The sequence below is a fragment of the Chiloscyllium plagiosum genome, chromosome 11 (genome assembly GCF_004010195.1).
Source record: "Chiloscyllium plagiosum isolate BGI_BamShark_2017 chromosome 11, ASM401019v2, whole genome shotgun sequence".
NCBI lineage: Eukaryota > Metazoa > Chordata > Chondrichthyes > Orectolobiformes > Hemiscylliidae > Chiloscyllium > Chiloscyllium plagiosum.
Window position 1 is genome coordinate 3,518,750 of NC_057720.1, and position 19,308 is coordinate 3,538,057.

The 19,308-nt window shown below is 44.3% G+C and overlaps 1 protein-coding gene across 2 annotated transcripts in view; it reads left to right on the plus strand.

Annotated features, from left to right (window-relative positions):
• The first annotated feature begins 14,089 nt into the window (after window positions 1-14,089).
• The window catches only part of syde2 (synapse defective 1, Rho GTPase, homolog 2 (C. elegans)), a 170,601-nt gene continuing 165,382 nt past the window's right edge, over window positions 14,090-19,308 (plus strand). For both annotated transcript variants that reach the window (XM_043698582.1, XM_043698583.1), the window contains exon 1: window positions 14,090-15,893. In XM_043698582.1, the coding sequence (XP_043554517.1) occupies window positions 14,204-15,893 (1,690 nt within the window). In that variant the 5' untranslated portion in view covers window positions 14,090-14,203. The remainder of the gene's footprint in view (window positions 15,894-19,308) is intronic.

The window sequence follows — 19,308 nt, forward strand, 5'->3', positions numbered from 1 at the left end:
AGAAGCGGAGGGCTTTGAGTCCTTCGTGATGGGGGATGGAGGTGTACAGGGACTGGATGTCCATGGTGAAAATAAGGCGTTGGGGACCGGGGAAGCGAAAATCATGGAGCAGGTGGAGGGCATGGGTGGTGTCCCGAACGTAGGTGGGGAGTTCTTGGACTAAGGGGGACAGGACGGTGTCAAGGTACGCAGAGATGAGTTCGGTGGGGCAGGAGCAGGCGGAGACAATGGGTCGGCCGGGGAAATCAGGTTTGTGGATTTTGGGCAGGAGGTAGAAGCGGGAGGTGCGGGGTTGTGGGACTATGAGGTTGGAGGCGGTGGATGGGAGATCCCCCGAGGTGATGAGGTTATGGACGGTTCTGGGAGATGATGGTTTGGTGGTGGGGGGTGGGGTCATGATGGAGGGGGCAGTAGGAGGAGGTATCTGCGAGCTGGCGTTTGGCCTCAGCGGTGTAGAGGTCGGTGCGCCAAACTACTACTATAACACATAGTAGCTTGCCTCTTGTATCTGGAGCATCTTGGAAGAAATTTACTCTCCTCTTCAGGCAGCAAAGGCATTGAGGCAGCAACATCCACTGTGTCTATCTCAGATTCCAACTATCTTCAATGCCTAACCGAGAGGGAGAACTCATGGGTTCCAGAACAATCGGAAAGGCAGTTGAGGAACCGGGCATGTTTGCTCCTCCACTGTTTGCAAGTTTGTAGCTTTCATGTGGTCCATATGCTTACTCAGGACTGTCGCACCTACCCAAACTTTATATGTCAATGGACCTTACATCATGTTGACCATGCCTCTTACCCATGCAGGGCCATTCCCATCGTTCCTACAACATACTTCTTCACCTGAAGACCCACAACCACCTAATGATGGAGCATTGCTCCGAAAGCTAGTGCTTCCAAATAAACCTGTTGGACTATAACTTGGTGTTGTGTGATTTTTAACTTTATTCATCTGAAGTAAACTGTCTCATTTGCTTAGTGGAGTATTGTGTCCGGCGTTGGAGTTTCTGATACTGTTCCACCTCGATTCCCACATCCCCCCAGTGCGGAAACGACCCTTTGGTCCAATTCGTTCATGCTGACCAGATATCCTAAATTAATCTAGTCCCATTTGCCAGCACTTGGCCAATATCCTTTTAAACCCTTCCTATTCATTTACCCCTCCAGATGCCTTTTAAATGTTGTAATTGTATCAGCCTCCACCACTTCCCTGGCAGCTTATTCCATATACGCACCACTCTCTGCATGAAAACGTTGCCCCTTAGATCCTATTTAAATGTTTCCCCTCTCACTCTAAACCTATGCCCTCTAGTTCTGAACTCCCCCACCCCAGAGTAAAGGCCTTGCCTATTTACCCAATCCATGCCCCTCATGATTTTATAAACCTCCATAAGGTCACCCTTCAGCCTCTGGCACTCCAGGGAAAACAGCCCCAGCCTATTCAGCCTCTTCCTATTCCTCAAACCTTCCAACCCTGGCAAAATCCTTGTTAATCTTTTCTTAAACCTTTTAAGTTTCACAACATGGTGGGCGGCACGGTGGCACAGTGGTTAGCACTGCTGCCTCACAGCGCCTGAAACCCGGGTTCAATTCCCGCCTCAGGCGACTGACTGTGTGGAGTTTGCACGTTCTCCCCGTGTCTGCGTGGGTTTCCTCCGCGTGCTCCGGTTTCCTCCCACAGTCCAAAAGATGTGCAGGGTCAGGTGAATTGGCCATGCTAAATTGCCCGTAGTGTTAGGTAAGGGGTAAATGTAGGGGTATGGGTGGGTTTCGCTTCGGCGGGTCGGTGTGGACTTGTTGGGCCGAAGGGCCTGTTTCCACACTGTAATGTAATCTGTAATCTAATCTAAACATTCTTTCAATAGGAGGGAGACCAGAATTGCATGCAACATTCCAAAAGTATCCTAACCAACATCCTGTACAGCTGCAACATGACCTCCCAACCCCTATACGCAATGCACTAACCAATAAAGCATGCCAAACACTTTCTTCACTGTCCTATCTATCTGCAACTCCACTTTCAAGAAACTATGAATTTGCACTCAAGGTCTCTTTGTTCAGCAACTCTCCCCAGGACCTTACCATTAAGTGTATAAGCCTTGCCCTGATTTGACTTTCAAAAATGCAGCACCTCACATTTATTTAAATTAAACTCCATCTGCCATTCCTCGGCCCATTGGCCCATCTGATCAAGATCCTGTTGTAATCTGAGGTAACTTTCTTCATTGTCCACTACACCTCCAATTTTGGAGTTATCTACAAACCTACTAACCAGACATCCTATGTTCACATCCAAATCATTTACATAAATGACTTGAAACATTAGCTCTGTTTTTCTCTGCTTCCAGAACTGCTGAGTTTCTCTGGCATTTTGTTTTCATGCTTGCATCCGCAGTTCTTTCTTTTCTTTTGAAATTTGAGCTTGGCATTGGTTGCTCACAATCAGTTAGATGGATAGAAAAACAGAAAGACAAATGAGTGAATTGTATCAATAGTAGGAACTTCAAGAAGTTCACAAATCAAAAGCATTGCTATGCACAATTAAAGAGAGCAGATGGACAATTACAGGCATTGGTAACAAAGACCTCATAGCCTTGGCATGGGAATAAGTAAAAACAGAATAGATAGAAGAAAAATCAGATGGGTGGATAACATTGCAAAATGGGAGGCTTGAGGAAAGTCATGGAAGAGGAACAAGACGATGCCAATGGCCTCACTAAGGCTACGATGAAAATAAACAAATGGCTTAGCTCCTACACATTAATATATAAACCTGAAATTCAATTCTGTTTCTCTTCAAAGGTGCTGCCTGATCTGCTGAGTCGTTAATATTGCAGCACAGACTTTGCAGTGATGCTAAAGATGATGAATGTCAACTATTGTTACTGTAATGGTATCTATTGCAGAGGCATAACCCTCGCAGGTCAACATATAACTTGATATAACATGAACTGTAGCACAATTCTGATGGTGGAAACTGGATACACAAACAGAAGGTGCTGGAAAATCTCAGCAGGTCTCGCCGCAACTGAGAAATGGAAGTGCCAGTGTTGGACTGGAGTGGACAAAATTAAAAATCACACAACATCAGGTTATAGTCCAACAGGTTTATTTGGAAGTCCAAATTTTCAGAGCGCTGCTCCTTCATCAGGTAGCTACCTAGTGAAGGAGCAGTGCTCCAAAAGTTTATACTTTCAAATAAATTTGTTGGACTATAATCTGGTGTTATGTGATTTTTAACTAACAGCATCTGTGAAGAGAGCAACTCAGACTAATGTTCATATGCTGCCAACACCGAAGGAGTGATGCACTCTCAAGACATTTTTGATATTACCTATTATGCAGTATGGGCAATTCACTGGCACTTAGTACAATTTGGAAACCATTTATTAAAAACTAATGTCTAAAGCTTATTTTAATAGCTTAGCCAATCTCAGGAACACAACTGGAATTCTCTTTAAAAAATATGATCCCAGAAATAGCTACTGGGCAGGAATTGGTCAGCAGTGCCAAAGGTGCTATGGTCATTAAACCAAGAGTCTTGATGAATGGCTCCTTTTCATAAGAAACCTTATCTGAGGACCTGAATATTTGTTTAGCTACTCAGAGTAAAGTCAACCCAAGGAATTTAGTTATAAATTACTTTTTGGTCCTAAAGGACCGGAGGAATATGAAACTTGATAATGACTTGTTACTTTTAACTCAAATGTACAAATGTTGATAGTGAGGAATTCATTTTTTATCATAGAATCAAAAAAGGCAAATATATCATATACTCACCGGATTTGGAAATGGAGTGAATGTTCACCTCAGTTCTGTCCAGTATGTTAAACATTGACAAAAATTTGCTTTGTTTACATTAGGTTGGCAGCTTAAAAATAGACAATTTGACTCAATTGTGTTGATTATGCGAACAGGGGTATACTGGACCATTAAATCGAGAGTCTGGTCTATTGATATTATGATATCAAATCTGACAACGGCAGCTGAGAAATTTAATTGCAGCTACAGCAAAGGTTTTAATCAGTGCCTTATCAACCAGCACTCTTCATAAACTGGCAAAAAAAACCTCAAACACTGTGATCTAATACAATGTCCGAGTATTTATACTGTAAGTAAAGCATAACAGTGATGTGTATACCCCCTGCATTACACTCCTTTTATTTATTGTATGTTTTAGATTAATTTTAGGAGATGTGTTGATGTTTTTAATAGTGTTTTAATGGATGTTGATGTCTTGAAGCTTTGCTTGGTCAGGGTTAACAGTGGTTATGCGTGCCTCTTGATTATCCAGACTATTTGATCAACTGGCACACTCCTGGTCCTATTGATGCCAGTTGATAAAACATTTGCTGTAATTAAGTAAATCTGGAATAAATGGCTAGTTTCATGGTTTTGATCAAGGAACAATTAGATTGCTGTAAAAACTCATCTGGTAAAATAGGGAAGGAAAGAAAGCAAGAGGGACAGTAATATTGATTGAAGTATCAGTAATAGTCACCATGAAACTGCCAAGTTGTTCCTTTTTCCTGGTTCGCCAATCTCCTGTAGCAAAGAAAGTTTGCCATCCTTGAAGGTCTGGCTTGAATGTAACTTCTAACACATAGCAATTTTGTCCATATAACTATCCAATGACCATTCAATGACCATTTAAATGCCCTTAATGTTGGCGACTCTATTACTGTTGCAGGCAGTGCGTCCCACGCCCCTACTTCTCTCTAAGGAAAGAAACTACCTCTGACATCTGTCATATATCTATCACCCCTCAATTTAAAGTTTTGCCGCCTCGTGCTAGTCATCATCATCTGAGGAAAAGGGCTCTCACTGTCCACCCTATCTAACCCTCTGATTATCTTATATGTCTCAATTAAGTCACCTCTAAATCTTCTTCTTCTCCAACAAAAACAGCCTCAAGTCCCTCAGTCTTTCCTCATTCGACCTTCCCTCCATACCAGGCAACATTCTAGTAAATCTCCTCTGAACCCTTTCCAAGGCTTCCACATCTTTCCTATAATGCAGTGACCAGAGCTGTATGCAATACTCCAAGTGCGACCGCACCGGAGTCTTGTACAGGTGGCGGAGGCACCTTCTCACATTACCGACCGCATCCCGCCTTTCTTTTCTTTTATTTTGTTTTCGTAATTTAACTTTTGAATCAAATTCATCTTTTTCTCCTTCTGCAGCAGTGGTGGTGAAAAGAGGTTGCAGGAGCTGTTGAGTAGCAGATCTGGTCCATTCTTCATGGCAATGGCAGCTGTGGCTTGAACAACTGTTCCAGTGATGAATTCCATTTTCTTCCTCTGATGTTTTGGTGGCATCTGCAGCAGTGGCAGAGTGAGTGATCTCTCAATGTAATGATCTCTTGGTCATCAGAAATTAATTTGGACCATCAATCTGTTCTCGGTAGTCAAGATGGGCCCCAGTCCTCAAGAGTTGCGACAGTCTTCTGGCTAATTTTAATTTTCGTTACTTTTGTACAAAACTTCATGGTACACATGGCACACTGATTGAAACTGATTGAAAACCTCTGGTTTATGGCCTTCTGGTCTCATTATCAAGCTCAACAATTTTCGATCGGCCTCCATCTTGTTCTATGTGTATTTTTTTTCACCCTTTCTCCTTTTGTTTTGCTGGATTGTTCTTGTGTTTTTTTATATCCCTTCATGTTGCATTTTTTATCTTTTCATGATAGGTATGCAGCAATTCACACTTCACACAATCCTTGATTTTTCACTATGCCCACGACCACTCTACTTGGCTGATGTATTGTGAAGTTGTTTGTTATCTTTTGTTCGAAAATCTCCCCTGGTCTCTATCCTATTACAGACCTTTTGTTCTTCCTGCCTCCTCTACCATTATCCTGGTTTAAAGAAAACTCTTGCATTTCTATTTTTCTCCAGTTGTGATGAAAAGTCATTTGATCTGAATCATCAATTCTGTTTCTCTTCACAAATGCTACCTGCCCTGCTGAATATTTTCACCACATTTTACTTTTATTTAAGATTTCCAGAATCCACAGTTTTTAGCTTTTGTTTCATCGTTAGTCCCTTTCCTTTCTTACCATCCTTCAATGAAAGAGAACAGGATTCCTTAGGCCTTTAACTACTTTTTAAACAATTCTCTACATTGAATTGATCTGAAATGTGTCTACCCAGTCTCCCAGTTTGGCTATATCCTCACAGTTCACAATTATTACAAGTTTAATATCATGTGCAAATTTTACCTGGAGTACCTGTCTATATTTTTGACATGCATCAAGAAAAACAGTTGTCCTTAAACCAACCCCTGGGAAATCAAGAACAATCAGCAAAACAAGGAGAAAGGGAGAAAAAAAAAGACACATAGAACAAGATAGAGGCATATCGAAAATTGTTGAGCTTGATGATTAGGGCAGCATAGTGACACAGTGGTTAGCACTGCTGCCTCATAGCGCCAGAGATCCGGATTCAATTCCTGCCTCAGGCAACTGTCTGTATGGAGTTTGCACATTCTCCCCGTGTCTGTGTGGGTTTCCTCCGGGTGCTCTGGTTTCCTCCCACAGTCCAAAAATGTGCAGGTTAGGTGAATTGCCCATAGTGTTACGTGAAGGGGTAAATGTAGGGGAATGGGTCTGGGTGGGTTGCTCTTCGGAGAGTCGGTGTGGACTTATTGGGCCAAGAGCCTGTTTCCACACTGTAAGTAATCTAATCTAGTAATCTAATAAAAATGATCAGTCTAGAAGGCCATAAACCAGAGGTTTGCTTCCTTCAAACTGAAAAATGACCAATATCACAATTTTCTCCACTCTGGTCACAATACCACTATTCTCTATTTCCTGTCACTCAGCTAACTTCACACCATAGTTTGGTATTGTAATTTATTGTTACATATATTTATGAACAGACAATAAAATGCTTATAAGCCGTCATAATACAGCATCTTTTTAATTACGTCAATTATACAAAGAAATAAATCATACAAAGTTAGTAACTGTTGCACCAGTAAGTGAATTGCAAAGGATCAAGGCAATTTGGTCAGCTGGAGTTGATGTAAGCCATAACTAACCTCTTGCAGCACTTCATCATTATGGAGGTCAGAGCCACCTGTTAGTAGTCATTGAGGCATGCTGCATGATTTTTCTTTGGAACCAGGTCTTCTTGTAGGAGGACTTCAAATTGCAGTGAGAAGTTAAAGATGTCTGTGAATACTCCCGCCAGCTGGTCCACACAGGATCTGAGTGCACAGCCAGAGACTCCATCCGAGCCTATTGCTTTCCATGGGTTCATTCTCAAATAGGGTGATCTAAACTTTGCAGCAGTGGCTATGGATATAAAGTCAGAGAAGGCTCATGTAGAGTCAGAGAGGGAAAGGCCAGAAGGTATTATGAATGCATGCAAGGGCAAAACTTGAGGAAGAGATTGGTTCAAGAAAGGGAAGATGAGGAAGAATCTAGAGTAGTGTTGTCACCCATGAGTTAGTGAAGTTTGCAATCCTGCACAGTTGTATGGAAAATAAAGTTGGTATCCAAGCACAAGATAAGGTAAAGGATGACATGAAACTGCAGGGTGGGATGGTGCGTCAGCTCTCTGGTGCCAGGATCAAAGATATCTTGGACAGTGTGGAGAATATTCTCAAAGGGGAGATGGATCAGCAGGAGGACATTGTGCACCTTGGAACTAATGACATAGGAAAAGCATGCAGGAAGTTAGGCAGCAAGTTAAAAAGGAGGTCCTCGAGAGCAGTAATATCCCAGTGCCACCAACTCGTGAGGGTAGGCGTAGGAGGTTAGAGCAGATGAATGCATGGTTGAGGAGTTGGTGCAGGGGAGAAGGATCATTTTTGGATCATTGAAATCTCATCTGGGGTAGAGGTTACTTGTGTAAGAAGGACAGATTGCATCTGGATTGGAAGGGAACTAATATACTGGTGGGGAGATTCGCTAGAACTGCTCAGGAGAATTTAAACTAGTAAGCATTGCAAGGTGGGGTGTTCCCAGAGAGATAGTTAGGAAAGAGGTCAGTCTGAGACTGATATAGTTGGGGAAAGGCGCAAGTCAAACAGTCAAGACATTCAGGAACAAAGCAGAGATCGAGGAAGGAATGATAAATAAAATTGCATTTATTTCAATGTAAGAGGCCTAACAGGTAAGGCAGATGAACTCAGATGAACATGGGACTGGGATATCATAGCAATTACAGAGATATGGCTCAAGGATGGACAGGACTGACAGCTTAACATTCAAGGGTGTAGATGCTATAGGAAGGATAGAAAGGAGTCAAGATAGGAGGGGGAGTGACGTTTTTGATTCGGGATAACATAACAGTTGTACTTAGGGAGGATAGTTCAGGGAAAATGTCCAGGGAAGTTAGTTGGGTGGAATTGAAAAATAAGAAAGGGATGAACACCTTATTGTGCTATACTTTAGGGATGATTATCTTATTGGGATTATACTATAGACCTCCCCGTAATCAGCTGGAAATTGAGAAAAAAATTTGTAAGGAGATCTCAGTTATCTGTAAGAATAATAGGGTGGTTATAGTAGGGGATTTTAATTTTCCAAACATAGACTGGGACTGCCATAGTGTTAAGGACATGAATGGAGAGGAATTTGTTAAGTGTGCACAAGAACATTTTCTGATTCAGAATGTGGATGTACTTACTAGAGGAGGTGCAAAACTTGACCTACATTTGGGAAATAAGGCAGGGCAGGTGACAGAGGTATCAGTGGGGGAGCACTTTGGGCCCAATGACCATAATTCTACTAGTTTTAAAACAGTGATGGAAAAGGATAGACTGGATCTAAAAGTTAAAGTTCTAAATTGTAGAAAGGCCAATATTGGTATTTTTGGAGTTGACATTAGGCTATTTGGCCCATTGAGTCTGCTCTGCCATGCAATCATGGCTTGTAGGGTTTTCATTTTCCTGCTTACTCCCTGTAACCTTTGATCCGCTTGGCAATAAAGAACTTACCTATCTCTGTTTTAAAATATACTCAATGACCTGGCCTCCACAGTCTTCTGTGGCAATGAATTCCATAGATTCACCACTCTCTGGCTAAAGATGTTTCTCTTTACCTCCATTCTAAAGGACCTTCCCTTTACTCTAAGGCTGTGCCCTTGGGTCCTTGCCTCTCCTGCCAATGGAAACATCTTCCAGACATCAACTTTGTCCAGGCTGTTCAGTATTCTGGACACTTCAATCAGATCCCCCCCCCTCGTCCTTCTAAACTCCATTGAGTATAGTCCCAGAGTTCTCAAATGTTTCTCATGTGTTAAGCCTTTCATTCCTGGTGTCATTCTCATGAAACTCCTTTGGACCCACTCCAAGGCCAATACATCTTTCCTGAGGTATAGGACCCAATATTGCTCACAATACTCTAAATGTGGTCTGAGATATTAGGCAAGAGTTTACGAAATTTGACTGAGGGCAGAAGTTTGGAGGTAAAAGGAGGACTGGAAAATGGAAAGCCTTCAAAATGAGAAAATGAGAGTCCAGAGACAGTACATTTCTGTTAGGGTGAAAGGCAAGGCTGGTAGGTGTAGCGAATGCTGGATGACCAGGGAAATTGAGGTTTAGGTCAAGACAAAGAAGGAAGCATATGTTAGGTAGAGACAGCAGAGATCAAGTGAATCTGTAGAAGATTATGAAGGCAGTAGGAGTATATTTAAGAAGGAAAATTGGAGGTCAAAAAGGACACACAAGATAGCTTAGGCAAATAGGATTAAGGAGAATCCAAAGGGATTTTACAAATACAGTAAGGACAAAAGAATAAAAGTAGAGAAGAGGGCCTCTTAAAGATCAGCAAGGCCACCTACGTGTGGAACCACAGGAGATGGGGGAGATACTAAACAAGTATTTTGCATCGAAGTTTACTGTGTAGAAGGATATGGAAGATATAGAACATAGGGAAACAGATAGCAACACCTTCAAAAGTGTCCATATTATGAGGAGTAGGTGTGGAATGGCTTAAAACGCAAAAAAGCGGATAAATCCCTGGCACCTGATCAGATGCAACTGAGAATCCTGTGTGAATCTACGGAAGTGATTGCTAGGTTCCTTGCTGAGATATTTGTATCATCGATAGCCACTGGTGAGGTGCCGGAAGATTGGAAGTTGGATAACATGGTGCCACTATTTAAGAAAGGTGGTAAGGAAAAGCGAGGGAATTATAGACCAGTGAGCCTGACATTGGTAATCGGGAAGTTGTTGGAGGGAATCCAGAGGGTCAGAATTTGTACGTATTTGGAAACACAAGGTTGATTAGGTATTGTCAATATGGCTTTGTGCTTGAGAAATCATGTCTCACTAACTTGATTGAGTTTTTTGAAGTAACAAAGAGGATTGATGAGGGCTGAGCGGTGGACGTGATCTACGTTGACTTCAGTAAGGTGTTCGACAAGGCTTGTCTTTGAAATTAGAATCCCTGCAGTGTGGAAACAGGCTCTTTAGACCAACAAGTCCACACTGACTCTCTGAAGAATAATCCATCCAGACCCATTCCCCTACCCTATATTTACCCCTGACTAATGTACCTAACCTATACAATCCCTGAACACTATGAGCAATTTTGCACCAGCCAATTCATCTAACCTGCACATCTTCGGACTGTGCGAGGAAACCGGGGCACCCAGAGGAAACCCACACAGACATGGGGAGAATGTGCAAACTCCACACAGACAATTGCCCGAGGCTGGAATCGAACCCGGGTCCCTGGTGCTGTGAGGCAGCAGTGCTACCACTAAGCCACCATGCCATTCCTCATGGTACACTGGTTAGTAAGGTTAGATCACATGGAATACAGGGAGAACTAGACATTTGGATATGGAACTGGCTCAAAGAAGACAGGGTGGTGGTGGAGGGTTGCTTTTCAGACCAGAAGCTTGTGACCACAAGGATCGGTCCTGGGTTCACTGTTTTTTGTCATTGATATAAATTATTTGGATGTGAACATAGGAGGTATGGTTAGTAAACTTGCAGATGACACCAAAATTGGAGGTGTAGTGGACAGCAAAGAAGGTTACCTCAAGGTACAGCAGAGCTTTGATTAGATGGGACAATGGGCTGAGGAGTGGCAAATGGAGTTTAATTTAGATAAATGTGAGGTGCTGCATTTTGGAAAGGCATATCAGAGGAAGGACTTACATACTTAATGGTAAGATCTTGAGAAGTGTTGCTGAACAAAGAGACCTTGGAGTGCAGGTTCATAGTTCCTTCAAAGTGGAGTTGCAGGTAGATAGGATAGGGAAGAAAGCATTTGGTATGCTTGCCTTTATTGGTCAGTGCATTGAGTATTGGAGTTGGGAGGCCATATTGCAGCTGTACAGGACATCTTTTTAGCCCACTTTTGGAATATTGTGTGCAATTCTGGCCTCCCTGATATAGGAAAGATGTTGTGCAACTTTAAAGGGTTCAGAAAAGATTTACAAGGATGTTGCCAAGTTGGGAGGGGGGGGGTTTGAGCTATAGGAGGCTGAATAGACTGGGGCTATTTTCCCTGGAGTGTCGGGAAGCTGAGGGGTGACATTATAGAGTTTAAAAGGTCATGAGGGGAGTAGATAGGGTAAATGGATAAGGTCTTTTCTCTAGGGTGGGGAAAAATAGGTTTCAGATGAGAGGGGAGAGATTTAAAAGTGACAACTTTTTCACGCAGATGGTGGTGTGTGTATGGAATGAATTACCAGAGAAAGTGGTGGAGGTTGGTCCAATTGCAACATTTAAAAGGGATCTGGATGTGTATATGAATATGAAGGGTTTAGAGGGTTATGGGCCAAGTGCTAGGAAATTGAACTAGATTAATTCAGGATATCTGGTCAGCATGGACGAGTTGAACTGAAGGATCTGTTTCCCTGCTGTACGTCTCAATGACTTGACGAGATTTAAGACAAGGTGAGTTTGTGTTCTTTAAGAAAGAGGTTGAGAGTGTGCAAGTGACAAAGCATGGCAATGAGAATCCATCTTAGGAATGAGAATAACATTGCAAATCGTTTTGGATTTCTTGGAGAGATCTATAACTGTAACATAAAGGGTGGGATTTAAGTTGAAATCTAAGTAATGAGGCTTCTTTATAAAGCTAGTTTGGCTTCACTTCGAACATTTATCAAATTCTGTGCACTCTTCTTTAGGGGAGATATGAAGATTTTAGGAAGAAGTCAAAATATAGATTCAGGATCTCTGCTTCAATGGGTGAGGGACAATGGATGGATTCCAGCCTTGGGTGACTGTCTGTGGGGAGTTAGCACATTCTCCCAGTGTTTGTGTTGGTTTTGGCTGGGTACTCTGGCTTCATCCCACAGTCCAAACATGTGTAGCTAAGGGAGATTGGCCATGCTAAATTACCACGTAGTGTCCAGGGATGTGTAGGCTAGGTACAATAGCTATGGTAAAAAATAAGGGGTTTTGGGGATAGGGTGGGGCTGGGCTTGAATGCATTGTTCTTCGGAGGATTGGTGCAAACTTGATGGGCCAATTATTCATCTGTGATTACACAACTTCAGCAACATGAATATATTGGAGTAGCTTAATTTGTTTCCCTTAGTACAGTTTGAGAGGAGATGAAATAGAACTGTCCAAATCATTTAATGGGAGGTGATAGTGGTATTATTGCTAGACTATTAAACCAGAGACCCAAGTAATGTTGTGGAGACCTGGGTTCAAATCCTACCATGGTAGAATTTGTATTCAATGAAACAAAATCTGCACTTAAAATAATGTTGTTGTCAATTATCAGGATAAATGCCCTTGAGGGAAGAAAACTCTTATCTGTACCTGGTCTGATCTAACGGAGGGACAAAATTGGCAGCTTAATTAATGTACCAGGGTACAGGTGCTTTACACAGGACAGGGGTGTTGGAAAAAAGGGAGGGGGAGTTGCATTTTTGATTAAGGCAAGTATCACAGCAGTAATCAGAGGTGAAATAATTTAAGAATCATCCAGCGAAACTTTGTGGATGGAATTAAGAAGTAAGAAGGGGCTGGTGATATTATTGGGGCTGTACTGTAGGCCCCCAAATAGTCAACGGAAATTAGAGGAACAAATATGCAGGGAGATTGTGGAGACTTGTGGGAACAATCAGGTTGTCATGGTAGGGGATTTTAGTTTTCCTAACATAGACTGGGGAAATCAGAGTCGAGATTAGAGTGGTGCTGGAAAAGCACAGCAGGTCAGACAGCTTCCAAGGAGCAGGAAAATTGATGTTTCGGGCAAAAGCCCTTCATCAGGAATGAAGGCAGGGAGCCTCTGGGGTGCTCTCAAATGGGACCAGGTTAGGTTAGGATATCTGGCCAGCATGGATGAATTGGACTAAAGGGTCTGCTTCTGTGCTGTACATCTCCGTGACTCTGACTCTAAGCATGAGTGGATGGAGTCAGACTCAAGGTTTTTGTTTTGCTTTCAGTTGGTGTTTGGAGTTGGTTGGTGAAGCTGATAGATACAGCTCTCTCTCTCTGCTGCAGCAGAAAGCTTCGATTCTATCTATGCTGCTAGACTGTTTCTTTTGGTGTTCCTGAACTAGAAGAAAGATAGCATGTGAGGAAAATCTGTTTTGCTGAATTTGTCTTTGCCCAAGGTGTGTTTACAGGATGTTATTATACTGGAACAGTTGGTGATAAGTAGTTAAATAATAGTTTAAAATATATTATTTTATTAAATATTTCAACAGAATTAAAGTCATGTCAATTTTTTTGTGGTTTGTATTTTTACTATGTTGTAAGAATAAAGTGTGTTTTGCTCAAAACCTAGTTGTGGACCTATTAAATCACGTCTGAAATGCAGCACCTAACACTTGCCTTTAAATAAAGTTAGGGTCAAGGCTATCTCCTTGATATCTTTTAAGGGAGTTTGGTCTGTCTAAGAACACAAATGAATACAGGCCTAAAATGCTCAATCTCTCTTTCATAAAACACATACGTCAAAGAATCAACACATTCAATCTTCAATTGCTTGACTGTCCACGTGGACATTGACAGCCCTACCTGGTCTTCAAGCCATCTTGCTTTTCTTCCTCACGGTCCAGGTGAGTCCAGGTGTGTTCAGAGGGTGGGGAGAAGGCGGGGCTGTTACCTGGCGTCGGCCGGGTTTGTCCCCGCCCCCACGCTCCAATTGGCTCCGAGGTCGCGATGGGCGGTACCGTTAACGAGATGGGGGGGCTCTGCGCCTGCGTGCTGGCCGCCTCGCGCCGCGGCTGTTGGGGAGGGGCCTGAGCTTCAAACCGAAAAGGGGGCGGGGATGGCCGACGCACACGCGCGCGCGCGCGCACGGCCAGGCAGAGGACCAGGAGCCAGCTCCGAGCCCCGCAGCCCGTCAGATCGCGCAGGAGCGCGGCCAGAGCGGCGGCGGTCTCCGTGCCGGCCGGCCGGGCAGGGAAGGGAAATCCTTGAGTGGAGTTGGAGGGGAGGGTGGTGGGAGACGCGCGCGCCCCCCTCGAGAGCGATGGCCGATCCTTTACGCCGGACTCTCTTCGCCAAACTGAGGGGCAGGAAGTCCAAGAAGTCGGCGGGCGTCGGGACGAGGAGTCAGGAAGGTAAAGCGAAGCTTCCCGAGGAGCAGCGGCGGCGTCGGCAGCGGCGGCTACAACAAGAGGCCGGGCCCGGGGTAATGGTGGTTGGCGGTGTGAAAGTTTTAGCGGGGTCGGGGAGCAGCGGAGGAGGAGGAGAGCAGCAGCAGGAGGATGAAGAGGAAGAGGAGGAGGGCACCGTCAGGATGAACCGGCGCCCGGGTACCGCCAGCGGCCGGGGCTGGCAGAGCCCGGAGCAGCGCCGGCTGGAAGCCGCGGAGGGGGTCGGCGGGGTGGTGGGGGGAGGGGCAGGGGGTCAGCTCTCCTCCCCCCACCCCAACTCCACCGCCGACCCCCCCTTCCACCTCCTCCTCTCCCCCGGCCGCAGGCAGTCGCTGGACAGCCAGGAGGAGGAGGAGGAGGAGGATTACTACGACAACCCGTGGCTGGGGGGCTGCGAGCGGCCGGTGCCCGCGCCCGCCCCCGCGCCCGCCGCTGCCCTCTCCCCCCACGGCTGTGACCGCAGCAGGCACAGGAAGCACAGCCTGGACAGTGCCCAGGAGAAGGAGAGGCTCAGGAGCCGCCTGCACGAAGCCTATTACCTGCTGATCCACGCCATGCACGGCATGCCGGTGGAGATGGAGAGCCCTGCCCGCCGGGGCCGCCTGGCTGCTCTCAGCCGCCAGTCCCAGGATAGTGTCTGCAGCCAGTCCTCAGTCAGGGCTTTAGACAGTGACGCCTGGTCCTCTGATGAGGTTAGCCCGCAGCCACAGGTATCCGATGCGGATTCTCTGTCAGGTAAACGCAGGAAAGGATTTGCCAGCGGCAGCATTGCCAACCTGGTCAGTGGGGTAGCTAGAGCGCCCTTGCCACGCTCAGTAAGCGATGGGGTTATTAATTACGTGTCCTGCCTCGCTGACTCTGACCTGGAACGTGAACAGTCAGGACACGGTCCTGCCTTCCTCAGCCTGGGAGAGGCGGGCCAGACCTCCTGCGATGCCGGGAGCACCTCGCCCTGTGCCATTCACCCCTCAGAGTGTGCACAGGGGGCGGCGCAGCCTTGTGAGGGTAGCCCCGTGTTGGTCGGTGACTCTAGCTGTGAAGTGACAAAGTTTAGAAATCCCAGTGACTTGCTCTGTGGGTCATGTGACAAGCAGGATGATAGCCAGGGATGCTTTCTAAAGCCGCCTGCGGTGACGGTCAACAAAATGCAAGAATGGATGCACAGGGGACGCATGCTGTCCTTGGAGATGAAAGAGCGTATTAGTGGCTCTGTCAGAGTCAGTGTGCCATCTGGTTCACTGTCAGGTCAGGCAACCAGCAAAGAAGTAGACGTACAGAAGACCAGCTTCCCTGCTCCTGTAAGAGTACAAGGAAACAAAGCAGCGCCGCTCCCTCCCAGCCAGAGTCTCTTGCTGACAGGTAGGCAGTTGCTGCGGCAACTGGATCACTCCTTCATCGGGCCTTATGCGTGGATCTATCGTCCAGCGTGAAGTGTCCGGCTGGTGTCTTACTCTCCAGAACAGGCTGTCTGCAAATGGGATTCCACCTCTTGCCTCTTTGGTGACTAACACTGGTGGAGGCTTTCTCTTTCCTCGGACTATTGATTTTGAATTTTAAAGCTGATAGTAGGCTGTCACTAATCTGTACTGGTTATAGGTGCATGATGTGTTAACTTTATACACCTGTGATTTAAATGGTGAATCTATAATTCGATCTTAATCGAATAGATATCACACATACTGATTTTTAAAAATCAGTTGACATTTCATGGTAGAAGTACTGTATGGTGTTAGTTTTGCACTTAATCCATACTTAGGTTCATAAACACTTAAAATATTTATTGATGGCAAGATTCATACAAAGTATAAATCTGTTAAAGATTAGGTGATATTGCCACCTGCCCCCACCCTCTACGATTTGCAAGCTCCTGTTTGCATTCACAATGCTGTATTTTTGGGTACCATCTATTGCTTTCTATTTGACAGATGAAATTAGAATGCTTTTGTATTATTTCCTTGGTTAATTTGCACCCTACGTGATTTGGCCACAAAACATTTTGTGAAAGAAAAGTTGAGTATTGGTTTGAATAGAGCATGTAGAATAAATCAAATAAATTGGTTTGGTATGTTTGAGTAATAACAGGTAAGGTCTAGCTTTATAGTTCAGTTGAGGTACCTTTTAGAACAAGTGTAAACTCATGAATTGCTTTGTAAAGCTAAGCTTATTTGGTTCATAACACAATGAAGCACTGCTTTCCCTCTGTCGCTGAGCCAGGTTTGGTCTTGCAATGTCACCTTGTTCTCCTTGAGTAGGCTGGTCATATGATATGTGATTAAAATACCATGCTCAACGGATAGATGAGTATTTAACTAGGATGTTTTCAAGAACCTTTGTAATTTATCAGCCTTCTTTAGAGGTGCATCGGATCTTTATCAGTTTAAGCACACATTTCTTTCAGATGTTTAGAGCATTTGGTACATTTCCATGCTAGTCAACATATCTGACTCCACTAATCTGACCCACTACTCTGGAGGCTATGGAAGCGAAAGTAAATACGTAATTATTGTTTAAATATTACAAGAATTTCTGACTCGTCCACTCTTTCAGGCAGTACGTTTCAGACTCCTACCACCCTTGGTGAAAAATGTTACTTCTCAACTCTCCTCTTAGCCTTTGTCTTACCTTAAATCTGTGATCCCTGGTCATTGACCTCTCTACTCTTCAAAAGGAGTGCCTACTAATCTACTATATTTATGCTTCTCCTTAAATATAAAACATTACAGCGCAGTACAGGCCCTTCGGCCCTTGATATTGTGCTGACCTTTGAAACCAATCTAAAGCCCATCTAACCTATACTATTCCATTCTCGTCCATATGTTTATACAATGACCATTTAAATGCCCTTAAAGTTTGTGAATCTACTATGGTTTCAGGTGGTACTGAGTAAAGAAACTACCTCCGACATCAATCACTGTTCAATTTAAAGCTATGTCCCCTTGTGCTAGCCACCACGATCTGAGGAAAAAGGCTCTCACTGTCCACCCTATCTAATCTCCTGATTACCTTCTAAGTCTCAATTAAGTCATCTCTCAACCTTCTTCTCTCGAATGAAAACAGCCTCGAGTCCCTCAGCCTTTCCTCGTAAGAACTTCCCTCTGGAAGAGGCAACATCCTGGTAAATCTCTCTGAACCCTTTCCAAACTTCCACCTATAATGCGGTGACCAGAACTGTAGGCAGTACTTCAAGTGCAGCCACACCAGAGTTTTGCACAGTTGCAGCGTGACCTCATGGCTCTGAAATTCAATCCCTCTATCAATAAAAGCTAACACATCATATGCATTCTTAACAAACCTATCAACTGGGTGGCAACTTTCAGGCATCTGTGCATGTGGACACAGAGATCCCTCTGCTCATCTACACTACCAAGAATCTTACCATTAGCCCAGTACTCTGTATTCTTCTTGCTCCTTCCGAAGTAAATCATCTCATACTTCTCTGCATTAAACTCATTTGACACCTCTCAGCCCAGCTGTGCAGCTTAGCTATGTACCTCTGTAACCTACAACACCCGTCTGCACTGTCCACAACTCTACCGACCTTGGTGTCATCTGCAAATTTACGAACTCATCCTTCTATCCCTTCATCCAAGTTCTTTATAAAAATGGTGAACAGCAGTGGACCCAAAGCAGATTCTTGTGGTACCCTACTAGTAACTGAACTCCAGGATGAACATTTCCCATCAACCATCACCCTCTGGCTTTCAGCTAGCTAATTTCTGATCCAAACTGCAAAATCATCCTCAATCCCATGCCTCTGTATTTTGTGCAGTAGCCGACCATGGGGAACCTTCTCAAACACCTTGCTGAAATCCATATACATCATATCAACTGCTTTACCCTCATCCACCTGTTTTGTCACCTTTCCAAAGAACTCGATAAAGTTTGAGAGGCATGACCGACCCTTCACAAAACCATGTTGACAGTCCCTAATCAACTTACTCCACTCTAGATGATTATAAATCCTATCTCTTATAGCCTTTTCCAACACTTTACCCTTAACCGAAGTAAGGCTAATTGGTCTATAATTACCAGGGTTGTCTCTGCTCCCCTTCTTGAACAAGGGAACAGCATTTGCTAACCTCCAGTTTTCTGACATTATTCCTGTAGACAATGACAACGTCAAGATCAAAGCCAAAGGCTTGGCAGTCTACTCCCTGGCTTCCCCGAGAATCCGAGGCTAAATCCCATCCAGCCCAGGGGACTTGCCTATTTTCACACTTTCCAGAATTGCTAACACCACCCCCTTGTGAACCTCGATCCCGTCCAGCCTAGTAGCTCGTATTTGTGTTCTCCTCGACAACATTGTTTTTTTTTGTGTGAATACTGATGAAAAATATTAATTTAGCGCTTCTAACTCCTCTGACTCCATGCACAACTTCTTGTTACTATCTTTGATTGGCCCTAATCTTATTCTAGTCATTCTTTTATTCCTGATATACCTATATAAAGCCTTTGGGTTTTCCTTGATCCTATCCACTAACGCCTTCTCATGTCCCATACTGGCTCCTCTTAGCTCTCTGTTTAGGCTTTCCTGGCTAACCTGTCAAGTGCCCTAACTGAGCCTTCAAATCTCATCCGAACATAAATCGCCTTCTTCCTCTTGACAAGAGATTCAACTTCCTTAGTAAACCACGGCTCCCTCGCTCAATCATTTCCTCCCTGCCTAACAGGGACCCGCAGTAGCTGTTCTTTGAAAAAGCTCCACATTTCAATTGTGCCCATCCACTGCAGTTTCCTTCCCCATCTTATGCATCCAAAATCTTGCCTAATCACA